This window comes from Lissotriton vulgaris, chromosome 11 (genome assembly GCF_964263255.1).
Source record: "Lissotriton vulgaris chromosome 11, aLisVul1.2, whole genome shotgun sequence".
Lineage (NCBI taxonomy): Eukaryota > Metazoa > Chordata > Amphibia > Caudata > Salamandridae > Lissotriton > Lissotriton vulgaris.
In genome coordinates, this window is record NC_141699.1 from 269,404,664 (window position 1) to 269,429,996 (window position 25,333).

The 25,333-nt window shown below is 44.4% G+C and overlaps 1 protein-coding gene across 1 annotated transcript in view; it reads left to right on the plus strand.

The window, feature by feature from the left end:
- Positions 1-25,333, plus strand: part of ASCC2 (activating signal cointegrator 1 complex subunit 2) — a 364,116-nt gene that overhangs the window by 306,823 nt on the left and 31,960 nt on the right. Inside the window, exons 17-18 of the mRNA XM_086943223.1 lie at positions 9,457-9,565; positions 10,328-10,407. Coding sequence (XP_086799349.1) covers positions 9,457-9,565; positions 10,328-10,407 — 189 coding nt within the window. The remainder of the gene's footprint in view (positions 1-9,456; positions 9,566-10,327; positions 10,408-25,333) is intronic.

Below are 25,333 nucleotides of genomic sequence, written 5' to 3' on the forward strand. Positions count from 1 at the left end.
TCCCTGCGGCCCATTCTGGACCTCAGGCCCCTCAACTGGTACATTCTCTCGGAGCATTTCCATATGCTCACGCTGCAGCAGGTGCTCCCTCTGCTTCAACAGGGGGACTTCCTGCCTACGTTGGATCTGAAAGACGCTTACTTTCACATCCCCCTGCATCCTTCCCACAGGAAGTATCTCAGATTCACGATCCAGAATCAGCACTACCAGTTCAGGGTTCTGCCGTTCGGAGTAACCACAGCGCCAAGGGTCTTTACGAAGTGCCTGGCGACTGTGGCGGCGCATCTGCGACGCCAGAACGTCCACGTCTACCCTTACCTGGACGACTGGCTCATTCAAGCAAAAACAGAACAACAGTGCGCCGACCACGTGTCCCGCACCATTCATCTCCTGCACGATCTGGGATTCTCTCTGAACTACCCGAAATCCCATCTCCAGCCCGCCCATGTACGACAGTATCTGGGCGCGACAATAAACACTCTGGCAGCCACTGCGCAGCCAAATTCAGTGAGAATCGCCAGTATCCAAGCGCTGATCCAACGATTCAGACCTCAACACTCGCTTCCAGCGAAGGTGTTCATGCAGTTGATAGGCATGATGGCCTCCTGCATCTCCATTGTCCCGCACGCGAGGCTACATATGCGTCCGCTTCAGGAGTGCCTGGCACGTCAGTGGACTCAGGCTCATGGGCAACTGACAGACCTAGTGTTGGTGAGCGGTCGGGCATACAGCTCTCTGCATTGGTGGAATCCACAAAACCTTTGCAAGGGCCGACCATTCCAGGAGCCTGTGCCGCAGATTATCCTGACAACGGACGCTTCTCTCCAGGGATGGGGAGCGCATGTCCTCCACTACACGGTGCAGGGACTATGGACACTACAGCAAAGGAAGATGCACATCAATGTGTTGGAACTGATGGCAATCTTCATGGCCTTAAAGGCGTTCAAAGTACATCTGTGCAACAAGGTCGTGTTGATCCGGACGGACAACATGACAGCCATGTACTACATTCAGAAGCAGGGAGGCACACACTCTCCGCAGCTGTCTCATCTGGCTCAGAGCATGTGGAAGTGGGCCATTCAGAGGAACATCTTCCTCATGGCGGAGCATCTCCCGGGCAAGGACAACCAGATGGCGGACCTGCTCAGCAGGCACAGCCATCAAATGCACGAGTGGGAGATACATCCATCAGTACTCCAACCGTACTTCCAAAGGTGGGGTCATCCAGAGATAGACCTGTTCGCCACAAAGGAGAACGCAAAATGCCAAAGCTTCGCCGCCAGGTTCCCACACCCGCAATCACAGGGCAATGCGATGTGGATGAACTGGTCAGGCAGATTTGCGTACGATTTTCCCCCAGCACCTCTGATACCGCTGGTGGCACGCAAGCTCAGGCAGCACTCGATGACTCTCATCCTGGTTGCTCCGACGTGGGCTCGCCAACTATGGTACACCACGTTTCTAGAACTGTCCGTGGTACCGCATCAAAGGCTTCATCTCACTCCCAGCCTTCTGACGCAGAGGCGACATTCAGCACCCAGATCCGCAACAGCTCAACCTGGCGATCTGGCTCCTGAAGTCCTAGAGTTTGGCTACCTCAATCTTCCCCCCGATTGCATGAACATCATTCGGGAGGCAAGGAAGCCCACTACTAGAGCTTGTTATGCGGCTAAATGGAAGAGGTTTGTCATTTACTGTGTTAACCACAATATTGACCCGCTAGATGCTTCCATTCAAAACATCATTTGTTACCTGTTCCACCTGTATCAATTCAATTTGGCGTACTCTTCCATCCGCATTCACCTGTCTGCTATGGCAGCATACCTTCAAAACAGGCAACACCTGTCACTTTTTAGGGTTCCTGCTATCAAGGCTTTTCTGGAAGGACTCAAAAGAGTCATTCCGCCAAGGACCCCACCAGCTCCAGAGTGGAACCTCAATGTGGTTCTTACTAGACTGATGGGTCCTCCCTTCGAGCCACTGCACTCTTGTGAGTTACAGTTTCTGACTTGGAAGGTTGCTTTCTTAGTAGCAATTACATCGCTACGGAGGGTTAGCGAGCTGCAGGCGCTCACCATCCAAGAACCTTTCTTCCAAGTACATGCTAACAGGGTTGTGCTCCGCACTAACCCTAAATTCTTACCCAAGGTTGTCTCTCAATTCCATATGAACCAGACAATTGAGTTGTCGGTGTTTTTCCAAAACCCAGAGACGCTGGCGGAGCGGATGCTCCACACCCTTGATGTTAAGAGAGCCTTGATGTACTATGTAGACAGGACCAAAGATTTTCGCAAAACCAAGCAGCTTTTTGTTGCTTTTGCCACACACCACAAGGGAAACGCTATCTCCAAAGCTGGGATCGCTAGGTGGATCGTGAAATGCATTCAGATCTGTTACGCTAAAGCTAAGCGCACTCTCACTATCCCACCGAGGGCCCATTCCACCAGGAAGTAGGGGGCCTCTATGGCTTTCCTAGGTAACATTCCCTTAGAAGATATCTGTAGAGCAGCCACATGGTCTACCACACATACTTTCACTAAACACTACTGTGTAGACGTGCATTCCAAACAGCAGGCAGCTGTTGGTCAGGCTGTTCTCAAAACACTTTTTCAGACTGCTGCAGCTGGCACGGGCGGCCGCTGCTAATGGAGGGACTGCTATGTATTCTATGCACAGATATGAATTCAGCGGCCCACATGCCTCGAACTGCAAATGCTACTTACCAGTATGCATCTGTTCTTGGCATGTAGGGCTGCTGACATTCATATCGCCCACCCTCCTCCCCGGCGCCTGTAGCAGCTGCAGTATTCATTCATATGTATATTTATATGCTCATAGCATGGTCATCACTCACATACTTCACTCCATCTCTGCCAATGGCTAAAAACAATCTGGGGATGGAGGCGATGCCCATGCGCACTGTAGTCCAGGGGAGGAGCCACCTATCTCGTGATACTTCGAAGACTCTTCCAGGACAACAATGTGCAATCATCCGGACCCAACACTAGGCGGCGATCTATGCACAGATATGAATGTCAGCAGCCCTACATGCCAAGAACAGATGCATACTGGTAAGTAGCATTTGCATTCGAGGCATGTGTGCTGTAGATACGCATGCTTTGCATACTCCTGCCATCTGGTGTTGGGTCCGGATGTTTGCAAGTTGTTTTTCTTTGAAGACGTTTTTCCTAGTAACGAGGTAAGGTGACTCCTCCTTTCGGTGATACTGAGCATGGGCATCAACTCCATTGTTAGGTTGTTTTTTTCGCCATCAGGTTTGGACGTGTATTGCTGCGCTCTGGTTCGAAACCGTTCTCCTAGTTCCCCTCGGTGCGCAATACTCTCAACGGTATTGATTCATATGGGTTTCCCAATCCTCTGTGCATCGTTTCGGTCAACAAAATCTACTTTTCAATTGGAAAGCTTCATGGACGACCTTTGGGCCTCTCTGCGTCATTCCAGCTCTCCGTGGATGGAACAGACACCGTTCAAATTCTGTCCTCAGTGCCACGCTAAGTATTGGCGAACTGACTCACACCAGGTGTGTAACCTGTGCTTGTCTCCAGAGCACAAAGAAGATGACTGCGATGCTTGCAGATCATTTTGGTCGAAGAAAACTCTTTGCCACCGTGGGTCTCAACCTCGAGAGATGTAGAGTCATAGCATTGAAGACACGCTGGATATTTTCAGTGAAGAGTCCGAGCAAGAAGATATTGGTGTATCAGCAGCGGAGGAAGAAGAGGCCTTCCATGTGTTGGAGTTGGATTCTGAGCTCCAGCTAGACCTCGACGCGAAGAACTTCCGCAGGGACAAGTTGACGTGAGTACAAAAGACCCCTTGCCCCATCAACTCACTCACAAAAAACCTAAGGCTTCGGCACCACCTCTGCCTACTCGCCAAGTTCGGCACTGAGATGACGTTTCCGGTGCCCTGCCTTCCGATCCGGCTCCGAAACATCCAGTCAAACCTTCTGGCTCTGGACCAAGTCGACACAAACCCACTTCGGAGCCGAAACCCCTCAGGTTCCAAGTTGAAATCCTGCTCGGAGCCAAAATCTTCTGTGCTGAAAAATAAACTGCCTTCGAAGCCGAAATCTTCTGCACCCACAGGCCAGGCCATATTGACACTGAAAACACCAGCACTAAAACCAAAAGATGTCCCTTACACCGAAAATGGATCCCAAATAGAAGAAACTTTATACTAACCCGGAAACTGGTCATATTCATATCAAGCTACCTCGTAAACACAAGCTTCCTGATAAAGACACTCATTACAGAATCCCTTTAGAAAAGAAGTCTGTTGGTACTAGCCCTTTTCATCCACCCCTAGCATTCCCTCCATCACCCTCTTCTCTGACTTTAAATCCTTTGCACATCAAACTTCAGGATTCTCCCCAATAACACCATGACGAAGACGATATTGATGAGGGGAACAATCATTTACCAGTATATCCATGGAAGGATTACACAATTGACCCTCTATTAGACAACGACCCAGACCTTTACCCTGCCAACCCATCGCCACCTGATGATAATGTATCTTATCAGGAACTCTTTGCCAGGGCTGCAGAACATCATGTTGTGGTACTACACAAAGCATCCCTAGAAGAGGATTTTTTGTTTGAAACATTAAGATCCATGCACAGGTCAACACAAACACTTCCTATTAAGGGTACGATGAGACACGCTGACGAAATTTTTAAAGATCCTATGCTTGCACGCATCTTGACTCCTAGAGTCAACAAAAAATGTAAAGCCTCGCCAACAAAACCAATATTTATTGAGGGCCAGTTGCCACTAGACTCGCTAGTAGTGTCCAATGCTCGCAAACGAGCTGGGGCCAGATGTAGGAGGCCATTTACCGACCGGTAACGGCCGATTTCGGCCGGTGCCGACCGGTAAATGGGTATTTGTGATGTAGGTGGCCAATTTTACCGATTCGGTAAATTTACCGAATCGGTAAAATACAGAATCTGTATTTTTACCGATTCGGTAACTGCCAGATGTAGGTGGGACTCTTCTGAGTCCCAAAGGCCTTACAGATTCGGTATTTTACCACCCAATCCAATTGGGTGGTAAAATATGGAATCCAGGTGTGCATGCCATGTGACAGACAGACATGCCCTTAGGGCATGTCTGTGTGCCACATGGCACACATGCCTGTATTTGGGGTGCTAGAGGGTGTCAAAGTGACACCCCCTGCACCCTTGCAGGATTCGGTATTTACCGAATCGGTAATGCCCATTGATTCCTATGGGCTTCAAGGCCCATAGGAATCAATGGGCATTACCGAATCGGTAAATACCGATTTTTACAGATTCGGTAATTCAATTACCGAATTTACCTAAATCTCCCTCCTTCAATTTTACTGATTCATAAATACCGAATCGGTAAAATTCGGTATTTATGAGTCGGTAAAATATACTTACCTACATCTGGCACCTAATTCCCAAACCTCTGGGACGCTCCTCCCCCAGACAAAGAATCCAAGCTAATAGACTCTTCTGGCAAATGTATAGCTGCTCAAGCTGCCAATCACTGGTGCATTGCAAACACACAGAGCTTTTTGGCCAGATATGACAGGGCACACTGGGATGAAATGGAACAATTGCTCCAATATCTCCCAGATAAACATAAGGCAAAAGTTCAAAATTTGGTAAATGAGAAAATGCAAATTTCAATTGGTCAATCAGATGTGCTCTAGATGCTGCTAATATCGGAGCTAGAGAGGTCAACTCTAGCATCTTATTCAGAAAACATGCTCAGTTAAGGATTTCCGGGTTTAAGCCTGAAGTCCAACAAATACACCATTTGATAAAAAGCATCTCTTTGGTCCTGTAGTCGATCAGGCGCTTGAAAAAATGAAAAAGGACACTGAATTTGCTAAGTCCATGGGAGCGCTCCAGTCTCCTTTAAAGAGAGGCTCCTTTCGTCACTCATCTTACCAACCGGGGTCCAAAACCCCACACTCAGACCAGAACACCTCCTCTTACAAAGGTAATAACCAGTCATCTTTCTCAAGAGGCTTCTTTCGAGGAGGATATAGAGGAAACCACTCTAAAGGCAAGGGTGAGGGCACCACCACACCCTGTAACTCACCTTCCTCTATTAAGCACTGACTTCCCCACACTTCCCACTGACCATACCACTCTTGTCAACTGTTTCTCCCCATTTGGCAATTTATACCAACCCATAAATGGGTGATCGGAATTATCCATCATGGTTATTGCCTGGAGCTTACCACCAATCGTCCAAACATTCCGCCTCGCTCTCACAAATTGTCTCCAGACCACTTGCTGTTGCTCAAACAGGAAGTGCAATCTCTCTTATTAAAAGGAGCCATAGAACCAGATCCATTAGAGTACCAAGGTTCTAGGGTTTACCCTTTATTTTCTGATTCCCAAAAAGGACAGCTCCTTAAGACCCATTCTGGATCTCAAGGAGTTAAACCAATACATACTATCAGAACACTTTCACATGGTAACCCATCAACAAGTACTTCCTCTTTTACAGAAGGGAGATTTTATGTCTACTCTCAACTTAAAGGACTCATATTTTCATGTTCCAATTCATCCAGCTCAACTCAAATACCTCATATTTGTGATAGCAGGCAAACATTACCAATTCAAAGTACTCCCGTCTGGAGTGACTACTGCTCCCAGAGTATTTATCAAATGCCTGGCAAAAGTTGCAGCTCATCTTAGAAGACAACATATTCACGACTTCCCCTACCTAGACGACTGGTTAATCAAAGCCAGCACTTACCTAAACTGTCTACAGTACACTTAGACCACAATAGACCTACTTCATCAGCTGGGCTTCATGGTAAATGCACATAAATCTCACCTGCATAGATGCAATCTTACCTAGGGGCCACTCTACACACTATCAAAGTTCTAGCCTCTCCCAATGTAGACAGAATTCACAACATTCAGTCTATGATATTACAGTTTCCATCCAATCAAACATTACAAGTTCATGCAACTGCTGGGAATGATGACGTCTTGCATTGCAATTTTTCCCCTTGCAAAACTCCTCATGCGTCCCCTACAAGAGTGCTTAGCACGTCAGTGGAATCAGTCGCAGGGTTAATGAACCAATTTAGTGCTGGTAGATGGCCGCACACATCGGTCTCTGCAGTGGTGGAACCCACAAAATGTATCAAAAGCACGGCCTTTCATCAACCCTATTCCACAGATCGTGGTCACAGCAGAAGCGTCTCTGACAGGTTGGGGTGCCCATCTCCAAGATTACACAATACAAGGTCTATGGAGCAACGAGCACAAAAGCCTTCCTATCAACTATCTAGAGCTTCTAGCAGTCTTTCTAGCACTCAAAGCTTTTTAAGCTCACATGATGAACTGGTCAGGGATATTTGCCTATACTTTTCTGCCTCTCCTAATCATTCCGTATCTAGTTCAAAAGCTCAGGCAAACATTCCTCACACTGATTCTAGTAACTCCCACATGGACCCGTCAACCATGGTACACCACCCTGTTGGAGCTCTCAGTAGTTACACATCAAACGCTGCATCTTACTTCAAGGCTCCTCATGCAGAACCATGGAGAAATCAGACATCCAAATCCCAAAGAACTAAACTTGGCGATCTGGATCCTGAAGTCATAGAGTTTGGTTATTTAAATCTACCACCAGACTGTATGACTATTCTAAAAGAGGCAAGAAAGCCTACTACCAGAGCTTTTTATGCAGCAAAGTGGAAAAGAGTTGTTGTCCACTGTAGTAACAACCAAATCAATCCTCTAGATGCTTCTATACAAAATATTATCTGTTACCTGTTACTCTTACAGCAAACTGGACTGGCTTATACATATATTCGTTTGCACCTTGCAGCGGTAGCTGCGTATTTACTGAACAGGCACTGTTTATCACTATTTAAAATTCCAGTGATCAAAGCCTTTATGGAAAGCTTAAAAAGGGTAATACCACCAAGAATGCCCCCAGTGCCAGTATGGAATCTTAGTGTCCTTACAAGGCTTATGGGTCCACCTTTTGAACAATTGCACAATTGTCCTTTGCAGTTACTTTCATGGAAAGTTGCTTTCCTCATTGCAATCACTTCATTAAGGAGAGTTGGTGAGCTACAGGCATTAACCTTGGAAGAACCCTTCTTTCAGCTCTATAAAGACAGTGTAGTTCTTCGCACCAACCCTAAATTCCTTCCCAAAGTTATTTCTGCTTTTCATATAAACCAATCTGTTGAGTTACCTGTGTTTTTTCCTAAACCTGATTCTGTAGCAGAATGTGCGCTTCACACGCTTGATGTCAAAAGAGCTTTATTATACTACATTGATAGAACCAAAGATTTTCGCAAAACAAAATAACTGTTTTTTGCATTTGCTCCACCTCACAAAGTCAATACCATCTGGCATTTCAAGATGGATTGTTAAATGCATTCAAACATGCTATGCAAAAGCAAAAATAACTTTAGCCTTACCCCCTAGAGAGCATTCCACTTGCAAAATAGTGGCTACTATGGCCTCTTTAGGTAACATTCCTCTAGCTGGCAAATGTAAGGCAGGTACATGGCCTATAACACACACATTTACCAAACACTATTTATTGTGTTGATGTGTTAGCACGCCAGCAAGCAAATGTAGGTCAAGCAGTACTTAAAACACTGTTTCAAACAACTGCAACATGTACAGGTTAGCCACCGCTTTGGGAGTATACTGCTTTGTAGTCTATGCAAAGCATGTGTATCTACAGTACACATGCCACAAACAAATTATGTTACTTACCCAGTAAGCATCTTTTCTTGGCATGTAGAGCTGTAGATTCACATGCACCCACCCGCATCCCCGGGCTCCTGTAGTTGTTGCAGTTCTTTCTATATATATATTCATACGCATGGACATCTCTGTACTACACTTACTAACTTCATTCTCACCCTCTTGCGGGAAAACAATCTAACAATGGAGTTGATGCCCATGCGCACTATCACCGAAAGGAGGAGTCACCCAACCTCAGGACTAGCAAAGACTTCTGCGAAGAAAAACAACTTGCAAACATTCGGACCCAACACTAAATGGCAAGAGTATGCAAAGCATGTGTATCTACAACTCTACATGCCAAGATCAGATGCTTACTGGGTAAGTAACCTAATCCTTTTAACATAATCCTTTTAACTGAGCTATACAACCTGAGTGAGGCACGCATGATGAAACCTTGTTATTCAGAATTTGGTATTGTTTGATTTCCGGTCATGTTCTTTTCAGTAAATGTCTCTCTATATGCTTATACATCCTTTAGCTCTCCTGTGTGTAATGATCCCTCGATTATCCCTTTTCTACACATCTTTGTTTGTGCTTGTATCGCCCATCAGACATTTTCATTCTTCTCTCGCGTTTCTTTAAACTCAAAGAGACTGTATATTCTTGTTCAGTAAAGATCAACTCCCTCCAGTGTGTTCTAAATAATATCCATATCTGTACCACAGGCCCTTCACCATCCCACAAGTACTGAGGACTCGAGGGCAGCTGGAGCAAGATGGTAGACAAGGTGATGATGATGAGGAAGATGACGAACCTGAAGAGGAGATGGCAAAGGTATGCATACCTTTGTGTCTGGTGACAAAGAACTACGGATTTCAAAAATAGATATCAGGCGAGTTACATCCACAGCAGTAACCAACAGGAAGTAGTAACAAACATGAACACGTCAACACAAAGAGGCCTGTACACCAGGAACATGTTGCAGCAAAAAGTTAAATACACAAAATAGTACCACCTATGTGTTAACCAACAGTCTTTTTGTAGTAATTGCTAGCTAAAGAACTACAACCCTTTCTGTCCCTTTTAAGAGTGTGTAGGCATACTAAATAGAATCAAAATGTAGGTGGAAAATTATCCGTGCTCTATCTCTCCTTGTTCGTGATACTAAAGGGAGAAAAATAGGCATGTCTCGGACAAGTTTTACTTCTATCTAGCATGTCCTCTGTGATTTATGGGTATTATGAGGGGTAGTGTTGATTTAGTTATCTGGTTTTCCATACATCTGGCTTTTTGGAGACTGAAATTTGACTTATTTGAGAGAGTAGTTGCTAGAACTGTTATTGAAGGTGATAGGATGTAAAGATGCGTATCGAGTTAGACGAAGTGAATAAGGAAGCTTACAAATAAATAGAAAATTAGAACAAAATTAAACAAAATGGCTTTTTTCAGCTATACCCAATGGAGGCGGTCTTGTATCTTGAGAGCATTTGTTCATGAGTACAAAAATCCTTGTATAAATAAATGTTGCTTTATTTCAGATTGGTGTTACATCTCTTCAGATTTAAATAAATACAAGTTATAATTTCTCTTCTACAGCCTGACAACTTTGTGCAGGACCCAGCAATGTTGCGGGAAAAAGCTGAAGCTCGGAGAATGGCCTTTAACGCTAGGAAAGGGTGAGATTAGACTTCCATGCTTCATTCACTCTTTTCCTATACTCCACATTCTTTCACTTTTAACCACTTGCTGTGTGCAAAACCACCTTTTTACTGATGCTTACTCTACCATGTAAATTCTCGGCATCATATCGCTGTGCAGTTGCTCCAACCACTCACTCCATCCTATCAGTCTGAAATTCTACTCTTTGATGTAAAAATGGATGCAGATCAGTCCAGTCCTGAGTGGACATCCTTGTCTAGATCAATGGCAAACTGATATAGCGCTATGGAGATGGAGGGAAGGGGGAATCGTATTGTATTGTATTGTTCAAACTGTTTTTTAATTATGTCTAGTTAAGCAACAAAGGATACAGTGAGGGAAATTATGATATATTGTTTCCCACAGAGGTGGTACTGTGCGACTGCAGTTGAGTTTTGTTTTGGTTTTACTGTTTGGAAAAACAAGGTTGCCCTCACAGAAATGTCACATGAGGAAGGGTTGCTGCAAACCACCTCCGGCAGCAACCGCCAGAGTTTCTCCTTGTCCTACTCAGTACATTCTACCAAACGCGTTTCGAGCGTAATGCCGCACTTGATCACTGGCTCAAAGAATTACAGGGAACATGGTGTTTAATTGGACACTCCACCATATTTATTGGCATTCCAAGTCCCGCCCAAGTAGGCGTCCGAAAGCAGAGCATTATGGTACTGATATTCCCAGTGCTTCTAAGACTCGTGCTCCATAAAAAACCCAGGTGGGTCCTGTGTTCTCTTTAAAAATATTTGTCCCAATAGATGAATTAATTATGAAAATCCAAGTGGGCGTTGGAAATAAGGAGAAGACTGCGCCGCTCACCAGTCTAAACCGGAGGTCAGGCCCCTTCCACTCAAACAGGTGCACACGCTTGCAAGCACCAAAGAACCGCTAGGCAAGCGGCGGGAAAGATTTGCGGCCGGATGAGCCGCTTTTGTATCACACATCACGGTTGCCCTCTCAGAGATGTCACATGAGGAAGGGTTGCTGCACACCACCTCCGGCAGCAACCGCCAGAGTTTCTCCTTGTCCTCCTCAGTACATTCTGCCAAACGTGTTTCGAGCGTAATGCCGCTCTTGATCACTGGCTCAAAGAATTACAGGGAACACAGTGTTTAATTGGAGACTCCATATTTATTGGCATTCCAAGTCCTGCCCAAGTAGGCGTCAGAAAGCAAAGCATTATGGTACTGATAGTCCCAGTGCTTCTAAGACTCGTGCTCCATAAAAAACCCAGGTGGGTCCCGTGTTCTCTTTAAAAATATTTGTCCCAATAGATGAATTAATTATCAAAATCCAAGTGGGCGGTGGAAATAAGGAGAAGACTGCGCCGCTCACCAGTCTAATCCGGAGGGCAGGCACCTTCCACATAAACAGGCGCTCACACTTGCAAGCACCAAAGAACCGCTAGGCAAGCGGCAGGACATCTCCGCGGCCGGATCTATTGGGACAAATATTTTTAAAGAGAACACGGGACCCACCTAGGTTTTTTAGTGCAGAACAAAGTGAAGAGTCTACATGGCACACATACCTGTGTAATCTAAGTATACACAATGGTAATAATTTGAACTCCTTTTTTTATCACTTTAAACTTAATGTTTTGCAATTATATCCGGTGCAGGCCCAGATCTTGACTAGCCCCAGTCAAGTTAGTATAAATGAATGAACCACAGAAACCTGTGTTATGGGGTGCACCATCCACTAGCTCACTCTTACGTGATGCGTTGTTTTCTAATTTTCATGTATATTTTCGATCCAAACGTATCAAAAGATTTTTCAAATTGATTATTCACCAAAAATTAAACACGTGATTGTTATTCATAACATTGCATAATCATTGTAATCAGACCAAAAGCTAAACAGAAACCAAAATGCCATAAGACGATGTTTGAGTTTTCCTTCTTAAAAAACGCTTTTATTCTTCTTTTTCCATCATCAAATGTGTCTGTTTGAAATCTTCAAACAACTCTTCACAAATCAACACATGAAGACATATCTCAATGCATTTCGGTATGCACCTTCGTCAGGGGAATGTTCTACAAATAACATAAAATTCTATCACATATAAGGCAGATTCATAAGTTTTTTACAATTTCTGATAAAAAAAAATGCATTATGAGTTATTAAATCCGTTTTAACAGAAACCAGAAAATTACCAGCTAGGTTGTCACATATCGTGTAATATCAATTATCATGCTCATAAAAGTTCACCAGTGACCTTAGAAACCAAAAAGAATAAATGAATCGGGGAACGTCAAAGAATAAACTGCACCATGTGATCTCAGTGTCCAAAGCAATGTACACCAAATCAAACTGTGTCTTTATCCAAGTATTCAAAACCTGCCTCCGATTTATTGACACTCCTAACTTCACTAACAACAATCGAGCAGGTGGGCGTGTTGCATCAAAAAATATAATCCATGCCTTTGTTCTGCAAAAAGTGATATAGTCCGTAAATATCTAAGTTGTTATATCTTTACTAAGTTAATCGTATGTCCGTAACACCAATACTCACTCACTTGTCTGTATGATGCTGTTCAAATTTTTGTAACTCTAATTAGGTTTGGTCTCTTTCCTTTATCTGAAATATAGTAATAATATCACCGTGTAAAGCTTGCAACCCGTTGCTACTGGAACTAGAAAACTATGTACTCTACCGCTCTACTATGCCCAGTTCTTACCTATATTTTCATGCCTTCGTCCGCAACGTTTGCCCCTCGCTCTCTCGGTGATTCTGAACGATCTCAAAGTGCCAGTATTTGGCGTCTGATGTCACCCTCGATGCGAACATAGAAAATGGACTAAAAACCTGCCTGCTCTATCCAAAATGGCGTTTGTTTACACTCGCTTTGTTCTGAACAAGCCCGAATCAAAGTTTCACTATCTCACTACTTTGGTGCTCACCCTAATACTAATGAATACTTAACTACAAATAAAAATAAATAAAAACGAGCAATTGCCTGTGTGTGAAATAAAATAATAACATTTGTATGAAATATTCAAACAATCATAAGGGGAACCCTATGATGAATGTTTGTGAGATTTTATGAGCATGAAGTCTGGTAGCACATAAATGTGATTTTAGTACAAAAGATAACAGGCATTGTTACAACACACTTATGTCATATTTTACAGGAAGCAAATCATCTCTATCTTGTCATTGAGTCCATAAGGAATCTCACTATATCAACATGTGGTTTCTCCACCAATCTCTCTAACACAGTAAATCTCAGTTGAGGTATTGTGTGACCATATTCATGCCAATGGATGCAATTAAATGTCCATGTGGACTTGTTTTTGTTGGGCGTACCGCAAGGAAGGTGAAGGTGCGGATGACCGAGCATAAAAGCATGATACGTACCATGAACATGAAATCTTGTTTGGCTGCACATTGGCATGAAAATGGTCACACAATACCTCAACTGAGATTTACTGTGTTAGAGAGATTGGTGGAGAAACCACATGTTGATATAGTGAGATTGTTGGCACAAAGAAAAACATACTGGATAAAGTCCCTTAGGACGCTGATTCCCTATGGACTCAATGACAAGATAGAGATGATTTGCTTCCTGTAAAATATGACATAATTGTGTTGTAACAATGCCTGTTATCTTTTGTACTAAAATCACATTTATGTGCTACCAGACTTCATGCTCATAAAATCTCACAAACATTCATCATAGGGTTCTCCTTATGATTGTTTGAATATTTCATACAAATGTTATTATTTTATTTCACACACAGGCAATTGCTCATTTTTATATTTATTTTTATTTGTAGTTTAGTATTCATTAGTATTAGGGTGAGCACCAAAGTAGTGAGATAGTGAAACTTTGATTCTGGCTTGTTCAGAACAAAGCAAGTGTAAACAAACGCCATTTTGGATAGAGCAGGCAGATTTTTAGTCCATTTTCTATGTTCGCATCGAGGGTGACGTCAGACGCCAAATACCGGCACTTTGAGATCATTCAGAATCACCGAGAGAGCGAGGGGCAAACGTTGCGGACGGAGGCATGAAAATATAGGTAAGAACTGGGCATAGTAGAGCGGTAGAGTACATAGTTTTCTAGTTCCATTAGCAACGGGTTGCAAGCTTTACACAGCGATATTATTACTATATTTCAGATAAAGGAAAGAGACCAAACCTAATTAGAGTTACGAAAATCTGAACAGCATCATACAGACAAGTGAGTGAGTATTGGTGTTACGGACATACGATTAACTTAGTAAAGATATAACAACTTAGATATTTACGGACAATATCACTTTTTGCAGAACAAAGGCATGGATTATATTTTTTGATGCAACATGCTCACCTGCTCGATTGTTAGTGAAGGTAGGAGTGTCAATAAATCGGAGGCATGTTTTGAACACTTGGATAAAGACACGGTTTGATTTGGTGTACATTGCTTTGGACACTGAGATCACATGGTGCAGTTTATTCTTTGACGTTCCCTGATTCATTTTTTCTTTTTGGTTTCTAAGGTCACTGGTGAACTTTTATGAGCATGATAATTGATATTACACAATATGTGACAACCTAGCTAGTAATTTTCTGTTTTCTGTTAAAACGGATTTAATAACTCATAATGCATTTTTTTGATCAGAAATTGTAAAAAACTTATGAATGTGCCTTATATGTGATAGAATTTTATGTTATTTGTAGAACATTCCCCTGACGAAGGTGCATACCGAAATGCATTGGGACATGTCTTCATGTGTTGATTTGTGAAGAGTTGTTTGAAGATTTCAAACAGACACATTTGATGATGGAAAAAGAAGAATGAAAGGATTTTTGAAGAAGGAAAACTCAAACATCGTCTTATGGCATTTTGGTTTCTGTTTAGCTTTTGGTCTGATTACAATGATTATGCAATGTTATGAATAACAATCACGTGTTTAATTTTTGGTGAATAATCAATTTGAAAAATCTTTTGATACGTTTGGATCGAAAATATACATGAAAATTAGAGAACAACGCATCACGTAAGAGTGAGCTAGTGGATAGTGCACCCCATAACACAAGTTTCTGTGGTTCATTCACACATAACTGTGTGCCATGCCTTCAATCCACTGCCCTAGTATAGGTCAGCCACCCCTCTTGCTGGGTACAATACACCAGTGTTGAGGGTACTGGTGCATGAGCCCTGAACCCCTACAGTGTCCAGACCAATTCTTAGACATTGTAAGGGCAGTAATGCCATTAAGAGTATATGGTGCTGGGAGTTAAGAACTCCACAGCACCATAATGGCTTTTCTAAAAACTGGGAAATTTGGTATCCAACTTCTCAGCACATTAAACCCACACCGATGCCAGTGTGGGATTTAATGACAAATGCACCCAGAGGGCATTTTAGAAATGCCCCCTGAAAAAGAACCAGCCTCTGGTGGGTTCCCTGGCTGGTACACACCAGCCTGCCACCACAAGACAAGTTTTTGGACTAATGGAGTGGAAGCCTTCGCTTCCTGAGCCCAGAAACGAAGCCTTTCCTGGGCAGAGGTGGTCACATCTTCCCCAGGCCAGGAAGAGCCCTCTATGGCAGGGGAGTTTCAAAGGCCTTGCAGTCTTTGTAACGCGACCCCCAGCCTCTCCTGCTATCAGGAGTAGGCCCTCTTCCTGTCTCCCCTCCTTTTTGGCAGGAAGACAGGTGGGAAAAATGAGTTCAGCCTAGAAGGTGTGCTCACCTCTGCCAACCTCAACCCTCAGGTGGAGGAGGCGAGGTGAAACCCACTCTTCAGTGCCCGCCATCTTGCAGATGGCAGGCACTCTCCAATCAGGATTAGGGGTTGTGCCCACTCCCCCACGCGGGGTGTGCACACCAAGAGTGTAGTCATCGTAAGGTCAGTAGCCCATTGGCTACTGACCTCAAGACCCCTAAATCGTCCCCTAAATACAATATTTGGGGGCAGCCCTGAACCAAGAAGACATAGTCCCGCAACCTACGAAAGAGAAGGACGGAAGTTGATGCCCAGCAGAGGAAACTGTAGAGAAGAACTGACTTGGCCCCAGCCCTACTGGCCCCTCTGCAGTTTCCAGGGATCCTGCGCCAAAGGTCACCTTGTCCTGCTGCCAGCAACCTCCAGATCCCCTGGGAGGACTGACTGCCTTCAACAAAGACCGGATCTCCTGTGAACAGTAGCTCTGTTTAAAGGAAACTCCCATAGTAGACTCTGATCCTGCTGAGGACAAAGAAATCCGACGCATAGAACCACCACTTCACCCATCGCCTACGGCCCTAATCCCAGTGGCCTACCAGTCCCAACAAGGTCCCCCAAGGCTCAAAGACTCTCCGACGTTGTCTGCAGCCTCTGCATGGAGACCCCCCAACCACGAGTGGCCAGGTAAGGTGAAATACAACCTCAAAAGACACCCCTGCATCCAGCCGCCCTGCGCTTTGGAGACGAGGTGCATCTATGTCCCCTAGCCCTCCAGCTTACCTGCCCAGCTGTTCGTTCCTCCCAGAAGCTTTCCTGGACCAAGCCTGCAGCCAAAATCCAAAACAGGCAACTCTCATTAAAAACAAGACGGCACCGACTCCAAAACAGCACCTTACACCCAGGCGCCCCGGCGCCTCTGTGGGTGCACCTTGTGTGCTTACTCAGATCCCCCTTTGCCCTGAGCCTAACACCAGGAGCTTTTCTCCCACAACCTTGTGGCCTCCTCATAGCAGTCACCAACCGGAGGCCCCCTATCCCCAATTGGATAACATTGGGCCTCAGCACTCTGCATCCAGCTGCCCTAGTGCTGCTGAGGGTGTTTCAAGAGAGCCTCCTTGACCCTGGGGGAACCCTGATTCTAACCCCAGAATACCAATTCCCACAGATAAGTACTTACCTGCAAACCCTTAACTTCATTTCCTCCCATAGCATTGCATTGACTACTTTTCTTGGAAATTGTTGTAAGTGTGGAGTTGGTTTGTATGAAACATTGAAAAACTGCAAATGTACAAAAAGTTAATTACTTACCTTTTGGCTAAGAAATGTCTCAGTGTGATATCTAGGCATATACCACTGATTAGCAAAAGTAACTCAAAAAGTAATCTAAAAAGTAACGTGCACAGTAATCTGTAAAGTAACTAAAAAGAAATTTCGAACTGTTGACTGAACTGTAATTCAACCAACTGCATTTGAATCTGCATTCAACTGTAAATTACTGCATAAGATTTTGCAAAGTATTATTTCACTTACCTGAACCAGGCCTGGCTTGGTTCTAGAAATAAATAACTAAATAATATTTTTGATACAAACAAATTGGTCTGAGTTCAGTCTTTGAGTGTGTGACATCATTTGCTGCCTGAACTTCTACATCAAATGCTTAAAACTACCCCCTGATAAAGCATTACTGCTCGCCCACACTACCACAAATAGAGAGTTAGGTGCTATCTACTTTTACCTCTGCCTACGTTTGGGGTTCCACTATACTCTATGCACACTATACCTCAGTTTGGTATAGTATATACATGACCAGCTTCCTACACTTTGTCAGCAAATTCCAGGATGACAAGCTAAGTTCTACTCTTAAGGTCTGTGACATGGAATTTGGCGGTAAAGCCAGGGATCTTTTAAGACCGAGATTTTCAAGATTCTCCCAACTATTATCAGGGGCTAAAAAAATGTAGCCATTTTTTTCTCTTTAAGACCCACTGCTTTTAGGTTCTCCATCTCATTGTTCATCCTGACCATTTATTTCTGTACATCAGGCTGAAGTGCAGTTGGGAGCCATTAGGAAGAATGGTGCAGGGGGGGGGGGGGGGACCATGGCACGAACCTGATGCTGCCAGCTCAGCAGAATAAACAATTGCACTGCTAATTTGGTTTCCTAAAGAGAGTCTGAAGAAATCCATGAATGCATTCTAGAATCTTGCATTTAAGGAATCTTTGCAGAATGAGGTTACCCAAAAATAGATCTTTGCTACATCTGAGAACAAAATAATGTCAAGACTTTGCATCCAGACTCAGAGCCAGGTACTGTGGGCAGTACTCTTTTAATCAAGTGTTCAAAGACATTAAGCCTTTCCAGTTAATTAGTACCAACAATCATCTTGAAACTCTGGAATTGTCAGATGAAAATGATCCCCATTGTTTCCGAGTGGCTGCAGACAATAGTGGTACCAAGACCTGCTGCAAATTTCAATGAAACCATATGAGGTTGCTATGCAAACCAAACCTCCCTGACCAGATTAGAGGGTCAGAAAGTTCCACCAGAACCTGACATCCTTGTGTCTCCTGACATGAGACAATATGATATTCAAAATCTACCTCAGTCTTACATGGAAATTCTGAGAGAGGCTAAATGGGCGTCAACAAGAATCTTCTACTGGTTCAAATGGGAAAGAGTTACACTTGGGCACGTCTGACGGTCACAGACGTGCCCAAGTCATGCTTTCGATGGCTGAGCTCAGGCCATAATTCTGAGTAATGTGATGGTGCACTTGAAGGCAATTTGAGAGGCGAAGTTGTCTGCTGCTGAACACAAGAAAATGTGCTGTCTTCACGTAGGTTCCACTCACGCTCCAAGTTGTGGGCTCTGAATTATTTCTGGTTATGAGACTGCTCCCGTAACTGTTTAACTTCACACTCCACGTTCTCCGGTAATTCCAAACGTAAACATAAGAATGCAAAAGAAGTCACTAGGGCTTCACAATTTCTGTCTCACTCTTGAGATCTGCGGCCACAAAACTGATTCTTCGGTTGATTCCAACACGCCCGTTTCCTGTGCAGTCGTCAACCCTATAGCAGATTGAAGCTTTTGAGGAGATCATGCTGCAAGCCTTCAGCATGAGTCTGGCTCTTCCTGGTATGCATTTGGGCCCCATGAAACTCTAGGGGCGGTAACTGCTGGTGTCCCTTTCCAGTGTCGTCTGTCCCCTTTGAGACAGTTTCAGGGCCCATACCAATGCCATTAAAGACTTCTACCCGGTCCTGAGAACCGCACTTGTTCCTGCAATGCAGGTGCCAACCCCACCAGCTCCGGGCTATGATCTGTTGCTAACGGCAGTGGTATACCCTGAGACATCATCTGCTCTAGCCTGACCAGAATCACAAAATGCAGCCTGACTCTAACCCAGTGCCTCTGCCAAGTTGCGACTACCAGCTAAGGGTACATTATCTTTTTGATTCTGCCTTATAGGCTAGAGCTGGAGGTACCCGAGGATGTTAATAATGGTGATGGCTTGCTTCCCCCCCCCCCCCATTGTACTGATAATGCGTAATAAGTTGATTTACAAAATGGCAGTGAGATTGATCTGACACTTGGGCCACCAATGGAAGAGAGTGCTTGAAGCACTAGAATTACAGCTACCTTCCATGAGACCAAAACAAATGTTCTGATAGACATTCTGCAGCCAGGGTCAGCCACTTCTGAGTCCTTAATTTGTTTCTTCCTTTCATTAATGCAATCACAGATATTTTGATAGCCATTTGGTCGAAGCATTGATCTTGCCCACATGTGGCTAGTAAGGTAGCCAGATGTCACAGACCAGTGCCCTGTCATCCAGCTTTTCTCATTAAGCACCCTACTTCAGAGAGCCTTATTATACAGGCCTTGACCTCTTAGGTGAATGCAAACTCATCGCAAACCACTCATCTGGATAGGAAACCCTAGAGGATTGATGCTTTTCGCAAGTACATGTTTTCATCTGCCATTCTAGCACTGCAGTCAGTCAATGCTGTTTGTTTGCTGCACCTCTATACATGTATCCTTTGGAACATGGCTAGTGAGATCTTGCCAGTCCCAAAAGATCTTAGGACCTCTTAGGCACAGACAATACATTATGAACAGGAGGCAGCAAAATATATTATCCATGCAGGCTTGGATACTACAGACTGACTGCCCAGAGAGGTCTGTACCAGTGTGTAGTTGATAGACACGGATTGCAATCCATTGGGCTCCCCGAAGATGTGCAGACCTCCCTACTGGATATGCCCTTTGATGGGTCCACCTTTTTGGAGAGAAGACTGACTTTGCGTTGAAGCACTTTAAAGACAGCAGAGTTATAGCATGCTTCTTGAGTCAGTTGACTCATCAAAAACAGTTTCTGCCTCCGTTCTGAAGATTTAGTGGCTGTTCCATATGGCTGGGTACAGACTGAGACAGCCTTCCCAGCCAGTGATGCAACAGATACCATAGTCCTTTGGAGACTACAGATATATATCTGTCAAATAGCGTGCAGGCCAGATGGGGCATCAGTCTTTAAATTCATACCCCCGCTACAAAGACCTTAAAGCCACATTTGTTTAACCTTAGTGGCACAAAGCCCAACCAGTGGGTGGCAGGATTCAGCATTTCATCTTAGGCTGTCAAGCCATTGCTTCTGATAGATGGGTCGTACAGATTGTTCAAATTTGCCATGCCCTGCCTTTTCTCTTCTCCCTACTTTTTCTCTCCTCCTGCCTACTATTTCTTCCACACAAGAACAAATTTCAAATGAACACCTGTGTATCCTGTTACAGGGAGTGCTCCTGTTGCTCTCCAAATGTTTTATTGGGAGAGGCCGTACTCTGAAAGAGAAGAGGGGTATTGCACTTGCTATTTCCATATCACAAAAAGGGATGAGAGGTACAGGCCTGTTTTCAGCCGCTAAATGCCTTCTTGCGGAAGCCCATGTGGGCCCAGATCCCGTCTGCCCTGGCCCTAGGCTACTGAAAGCTGTCCTTCGACTTGCAGGATGCTTATTTTAATACACCTGTCGAAACAGTCCTACAGGTGTTATCTGCAGTTCAAGGTAGACCAGGCGCATTTTCAGTTTCATGCGTACCCTTCGGCCTTGCCTGCACACTTCAGGTGTTAACAAAAGTGATGGCAGTAGTCGCAGGCCATCTTTGGAAATAGGGGATAACCATATTCTCATACCTCGACAACTGACTGGTGAAAAAGGCATGCTTGTCGTGGGCCACCTCCTGATGACAACGAACTTCTTGACATCGTTGAGGTTCACTATGGAAAAGCTTAAGCCCAACCTCATTCCTTCACAGAGGCTTCCACTCATTAGGATGATCCTGGCTACAGTATAGTTCAGGGCTTTCCCTCCGCTTCAACATATTCAGTACATTTGGGCTATTATCTCGATGATTCAGGCTTGGTTCTGCATCACAGTGAGAGCGGATCTGAGATTTCTTGACATTTTAGCCTTCTGCATCCTCCTCATCCGCCAATTCAGGTTACACCTTCATGTTCTGCAATGGAATGTGGAGTGCCAACGGGCCCAGCAACAAGTAATGTTGTAAATGCCGTCCAAATCTCAATGGAGATGGCTCAATTTGATTTGCAATGGGGGATGCTGTAGCAGAATTGATCAAGCAGCAGGCTTCCTTCCCCACCCAGAGCTGAGGGTGGTCAGGGATGCATTGCTGCTTGTCTAGGTAGGTCAAGCTGAGGCAGGTGGAGAGCAGAGGAATCTGGTATCCCACAGCGGGCCAATTCCGCATCAGTCTGCTGGAGCTGCAGGACGTCCTCTGGCTTTGAAGGTCTCCGGGCCATCCTTAAAAAGGAGGCTGTCGGAGGCCCCCTCAACACACATCCACTTCCATTGCAGGCTGCATGTTTTGGTGCAGAGAAAAGTAAAGAGTCGAAATGGCACACATCCCTGTGTGCCATGCCTAAAACCCACTGCCTGTGGCTTAGGTAACTCACCCCTCTAGCAAGGGTGCACTAGACCACAGGTGAACAGGTTTTTGGTGGAGATGGAGCAGAATTTGGGTTTATTCCATTCATGACTGACATTGCTCAGCTTCCTCTGGAGGTTAATTGGATATCTGAGCTGGGTGAAGTATGTGGCCTTGAGTTCTCCTCTTTCCTTTGCTTGTTTTCTCCTTAGCTTGGTAGCTTTGGTCTTGGAGCTGCAGCTTCCTTCTGAGGAGGTGGCCATTAGCCCCTTAATTGGGGTGTTTCATCAGGGCCAAACAGGGTTTAAGCTAGTGCTCCCCGTCAGTGAATTCCTATTTGATATTTTGTTGGGCTCTTGGGCTAAACCTGTTTCAGGGTCCCCAGTGGACTGGGCTATAGTTCATAGACGCTGTCCTGCCCTTTGAAACCCGACCTACTTTCTCCGGCAGCCTACTCCAAGCAGTTTTGTGGTTCGGGCTGCTACAGTCTTCCTTGACATCAGCACCCTCCCGAACGTCCCTCCAGACAGGGAGTCTAGGGGTCTCAATACTTTTGGTCAGCACATTTTTTCTGCCACCTGTCCCTCTTTGCGGTCAGTAAATACTGCTTGTGCTCTGAGCCAGTTTTCACACGTGTTGTCGGATTCGGTCTCTCGCCTACTCCCCTCGCACCTGGATGAGACCGGAACGATCTTACTCCGTTACTCCATGATGGCTGACAAGCAGCTAAATTGCTGATTCGATCTGGCATGGATACCACAGATTCTGTCGGGCGAGCCATGGCTCTTTCAGTGGCACTTCACCGTCGTGCCAGGCTACACACCTGGTGAACATGCCTTTTGATGGTCAGCATCTGTTCCGTGCCCATGCCGATTCCACTTCACACTGTTTTCGGGGCAGTCTAGGTGGAGCAAAATCTTAAACCCGATTTTGTTATACTCTTCTTCTGCCCGTACTGAGTTTGTACAGGGCATGGTCTCCTAGATTTCTTTCACAAGTGAGCAATTCCAGGGCAGTTCTCATTGGCTTTTTTTTTTTTTCAAACTTTACCTACGGGTGGCAATCAGTGAGATGCTCATGCCGGTATTTTGAATTACTTCTCAAACTGCTGATAACAGGTTATGGTCCTCGTTATGTGGGACGCATATTGTTTTACGACCCTGTTGGGCTTCAGCGCCTATTAATGCAAGGTGTTCTTTTGCTTTTCTACCCAGGTGCGGATTGGAGTATTTTGCTTGTATTGTTCGGCTGCACTGCTTCCTTGTTTCCTGACCAATAGGGTAATTCTTCTGTATGCCTTACAGGCATTCCTACATATGTTTATGGCACTTTAGTACCCTTATAGGGGTCTTTAAATTGTGTTCTTTGGTAAGATGGTGCAAGAGGGTTCTCCTTGTTCCTTCTCTCCTGTTTTGTTGAGTGTATTCTCCTCACTAGCCAGAGTATTTTGCTTACTCTCTATCAGGTGCCCTTTCTTCCCTAGCACATGCAAGGGAAGAGGGTTTAGTTCTTAGCTTAGGGTACATTGTCTGATCTTGGGCTAGGATGTATTCCTCCTTTAGGTTCCTTCGGGCATTGGTACCCCTTGTGCTAGCTCTCGCTATGCACGGGCAAGAAGGGCTCATACCATTACTACTACTATCATAGTTCTCTATGGACGTACCTTGTCTGTATCTTAGCATGGGTGGATTACTCTGCTGACTCTTTCTCTTTTTTGCCACTCCATGGACTCTTTTTAATCTGCTTTTGCCATGCACTAAGCTGTTGCTTTTCATTTTTGGGATATGTTTTTGTACTTTGTTGGAAACATCTTCATGAAACCTCCGGTACCAACCCCAACATTTAGTTACTGAACTTGTTGTTCTTTAGATGTAGACTTCTACCCTTGTTAGGAGTTTATGGCTAATTTTCATCTTGTGTTTCTTTTCGAACATGTGTTCTTTGACCACCTTCTCTTGGCTTTGGTTCATAAGGAGGTTTGGTGATCCTTTCGGATTCTTTTCCAGAGAGTTTCCTTCACTTCTCTCGAGTGTGGATAAAGTTCCAACCCCTTGTGGGTTCATCATCCCTTGAACTAATGAGTATTAAAAATGACCTTGGGTGCCGCCAGGAACCTCACTTGTGATGTCACAGGAATTGTTGACTGGAGGTTTCTTTTTGCTAGGGGATTTTTCTTTCTCCCTCTCCCTTCTCTTCTTTTTGAAGAGGTAGCTTTCTTTCTCCTCCATGGACATGGTATAATAAAGGTTTCTTGCTGTTTAGATTATACCTTCCGGCCATTTTATGGATCCTGTCTCCTATTTAGACATTTCTTATATGGCACTTGTTATGTTGTATGCACCGCCACTCCATCTGTTATTTCAGTTCTTTATACTGATCGTTTGTTTTGGACCTCCACTTGTGGCTTTTGGTCATCCACAACTATTGTCTTTTATCCACTGCTTCAGCCAGGTCCCTTTTTCTGTCTGATATGCTTTCTTTAAGATGCAGAATGGTTATCTGAATAGGCTTTCCCTGTGTTGGACTTTGTTAAACTCTATCTTTTTACAGTCCCAGATAGTGGTCTACATTTCCCCATTCCATCGAGGTTGTTTTTCACCTGCTGGTTTTGTTTTCAGTTATCTCTCAGCTGCCTGATTAGAACCATTCAGTCGGTAGTGTTGTTGTATGTGTGGTTGCTTTTATTTTTTCGGGTGTGTGATATCTTACACTTCCTCTATTCTATTATACAGTACCATGTGGCTGTTTGCCAGCACGTCGTTTTCACAGCATCGGTCCACAACTGATGTTGTAAACGTTTATATGTACCTTTCTTGGGAATTCGTTATACAGTGTGTGCGTGTGTGTGTGTGTGTGTGCGTGTGTGCATGTGTGCATGTGTGTGTGTGTGTGTGTGTGTGTGTGTATATATATGTGTGTGTGTGTGTGTGTGTGTGCGTGCGTGTGTTGGTGTGTGTGTGTATATATTCATATGAGTATGTACATATATTCATACCTTTATACATATTTTATTCATCCTTTTATATAGGTATTTCTATAAACAGTCATGCCTTTCTCAGAAACGAGCGTGTTTTTGCTTACGTTGCAGTGCTTTTCCTCGTATTCTAGAGCGACCTTCACTTGTTCGTTGCTTTGCGTTTGCTAGCCCTTCCTCCTCTGTGGGTTCTAAGTTGACTAGTCCCAGAGGGCTCACTTCTCTCTCAAAGTGTTTCCTTTGACCACAAGTGGTCTATGCCCATCATTGTTATTGTTCCTACTGCTTTTCTTAAAACATTGATTGGTGCTCTCTATATTGCTTGTTTCTAT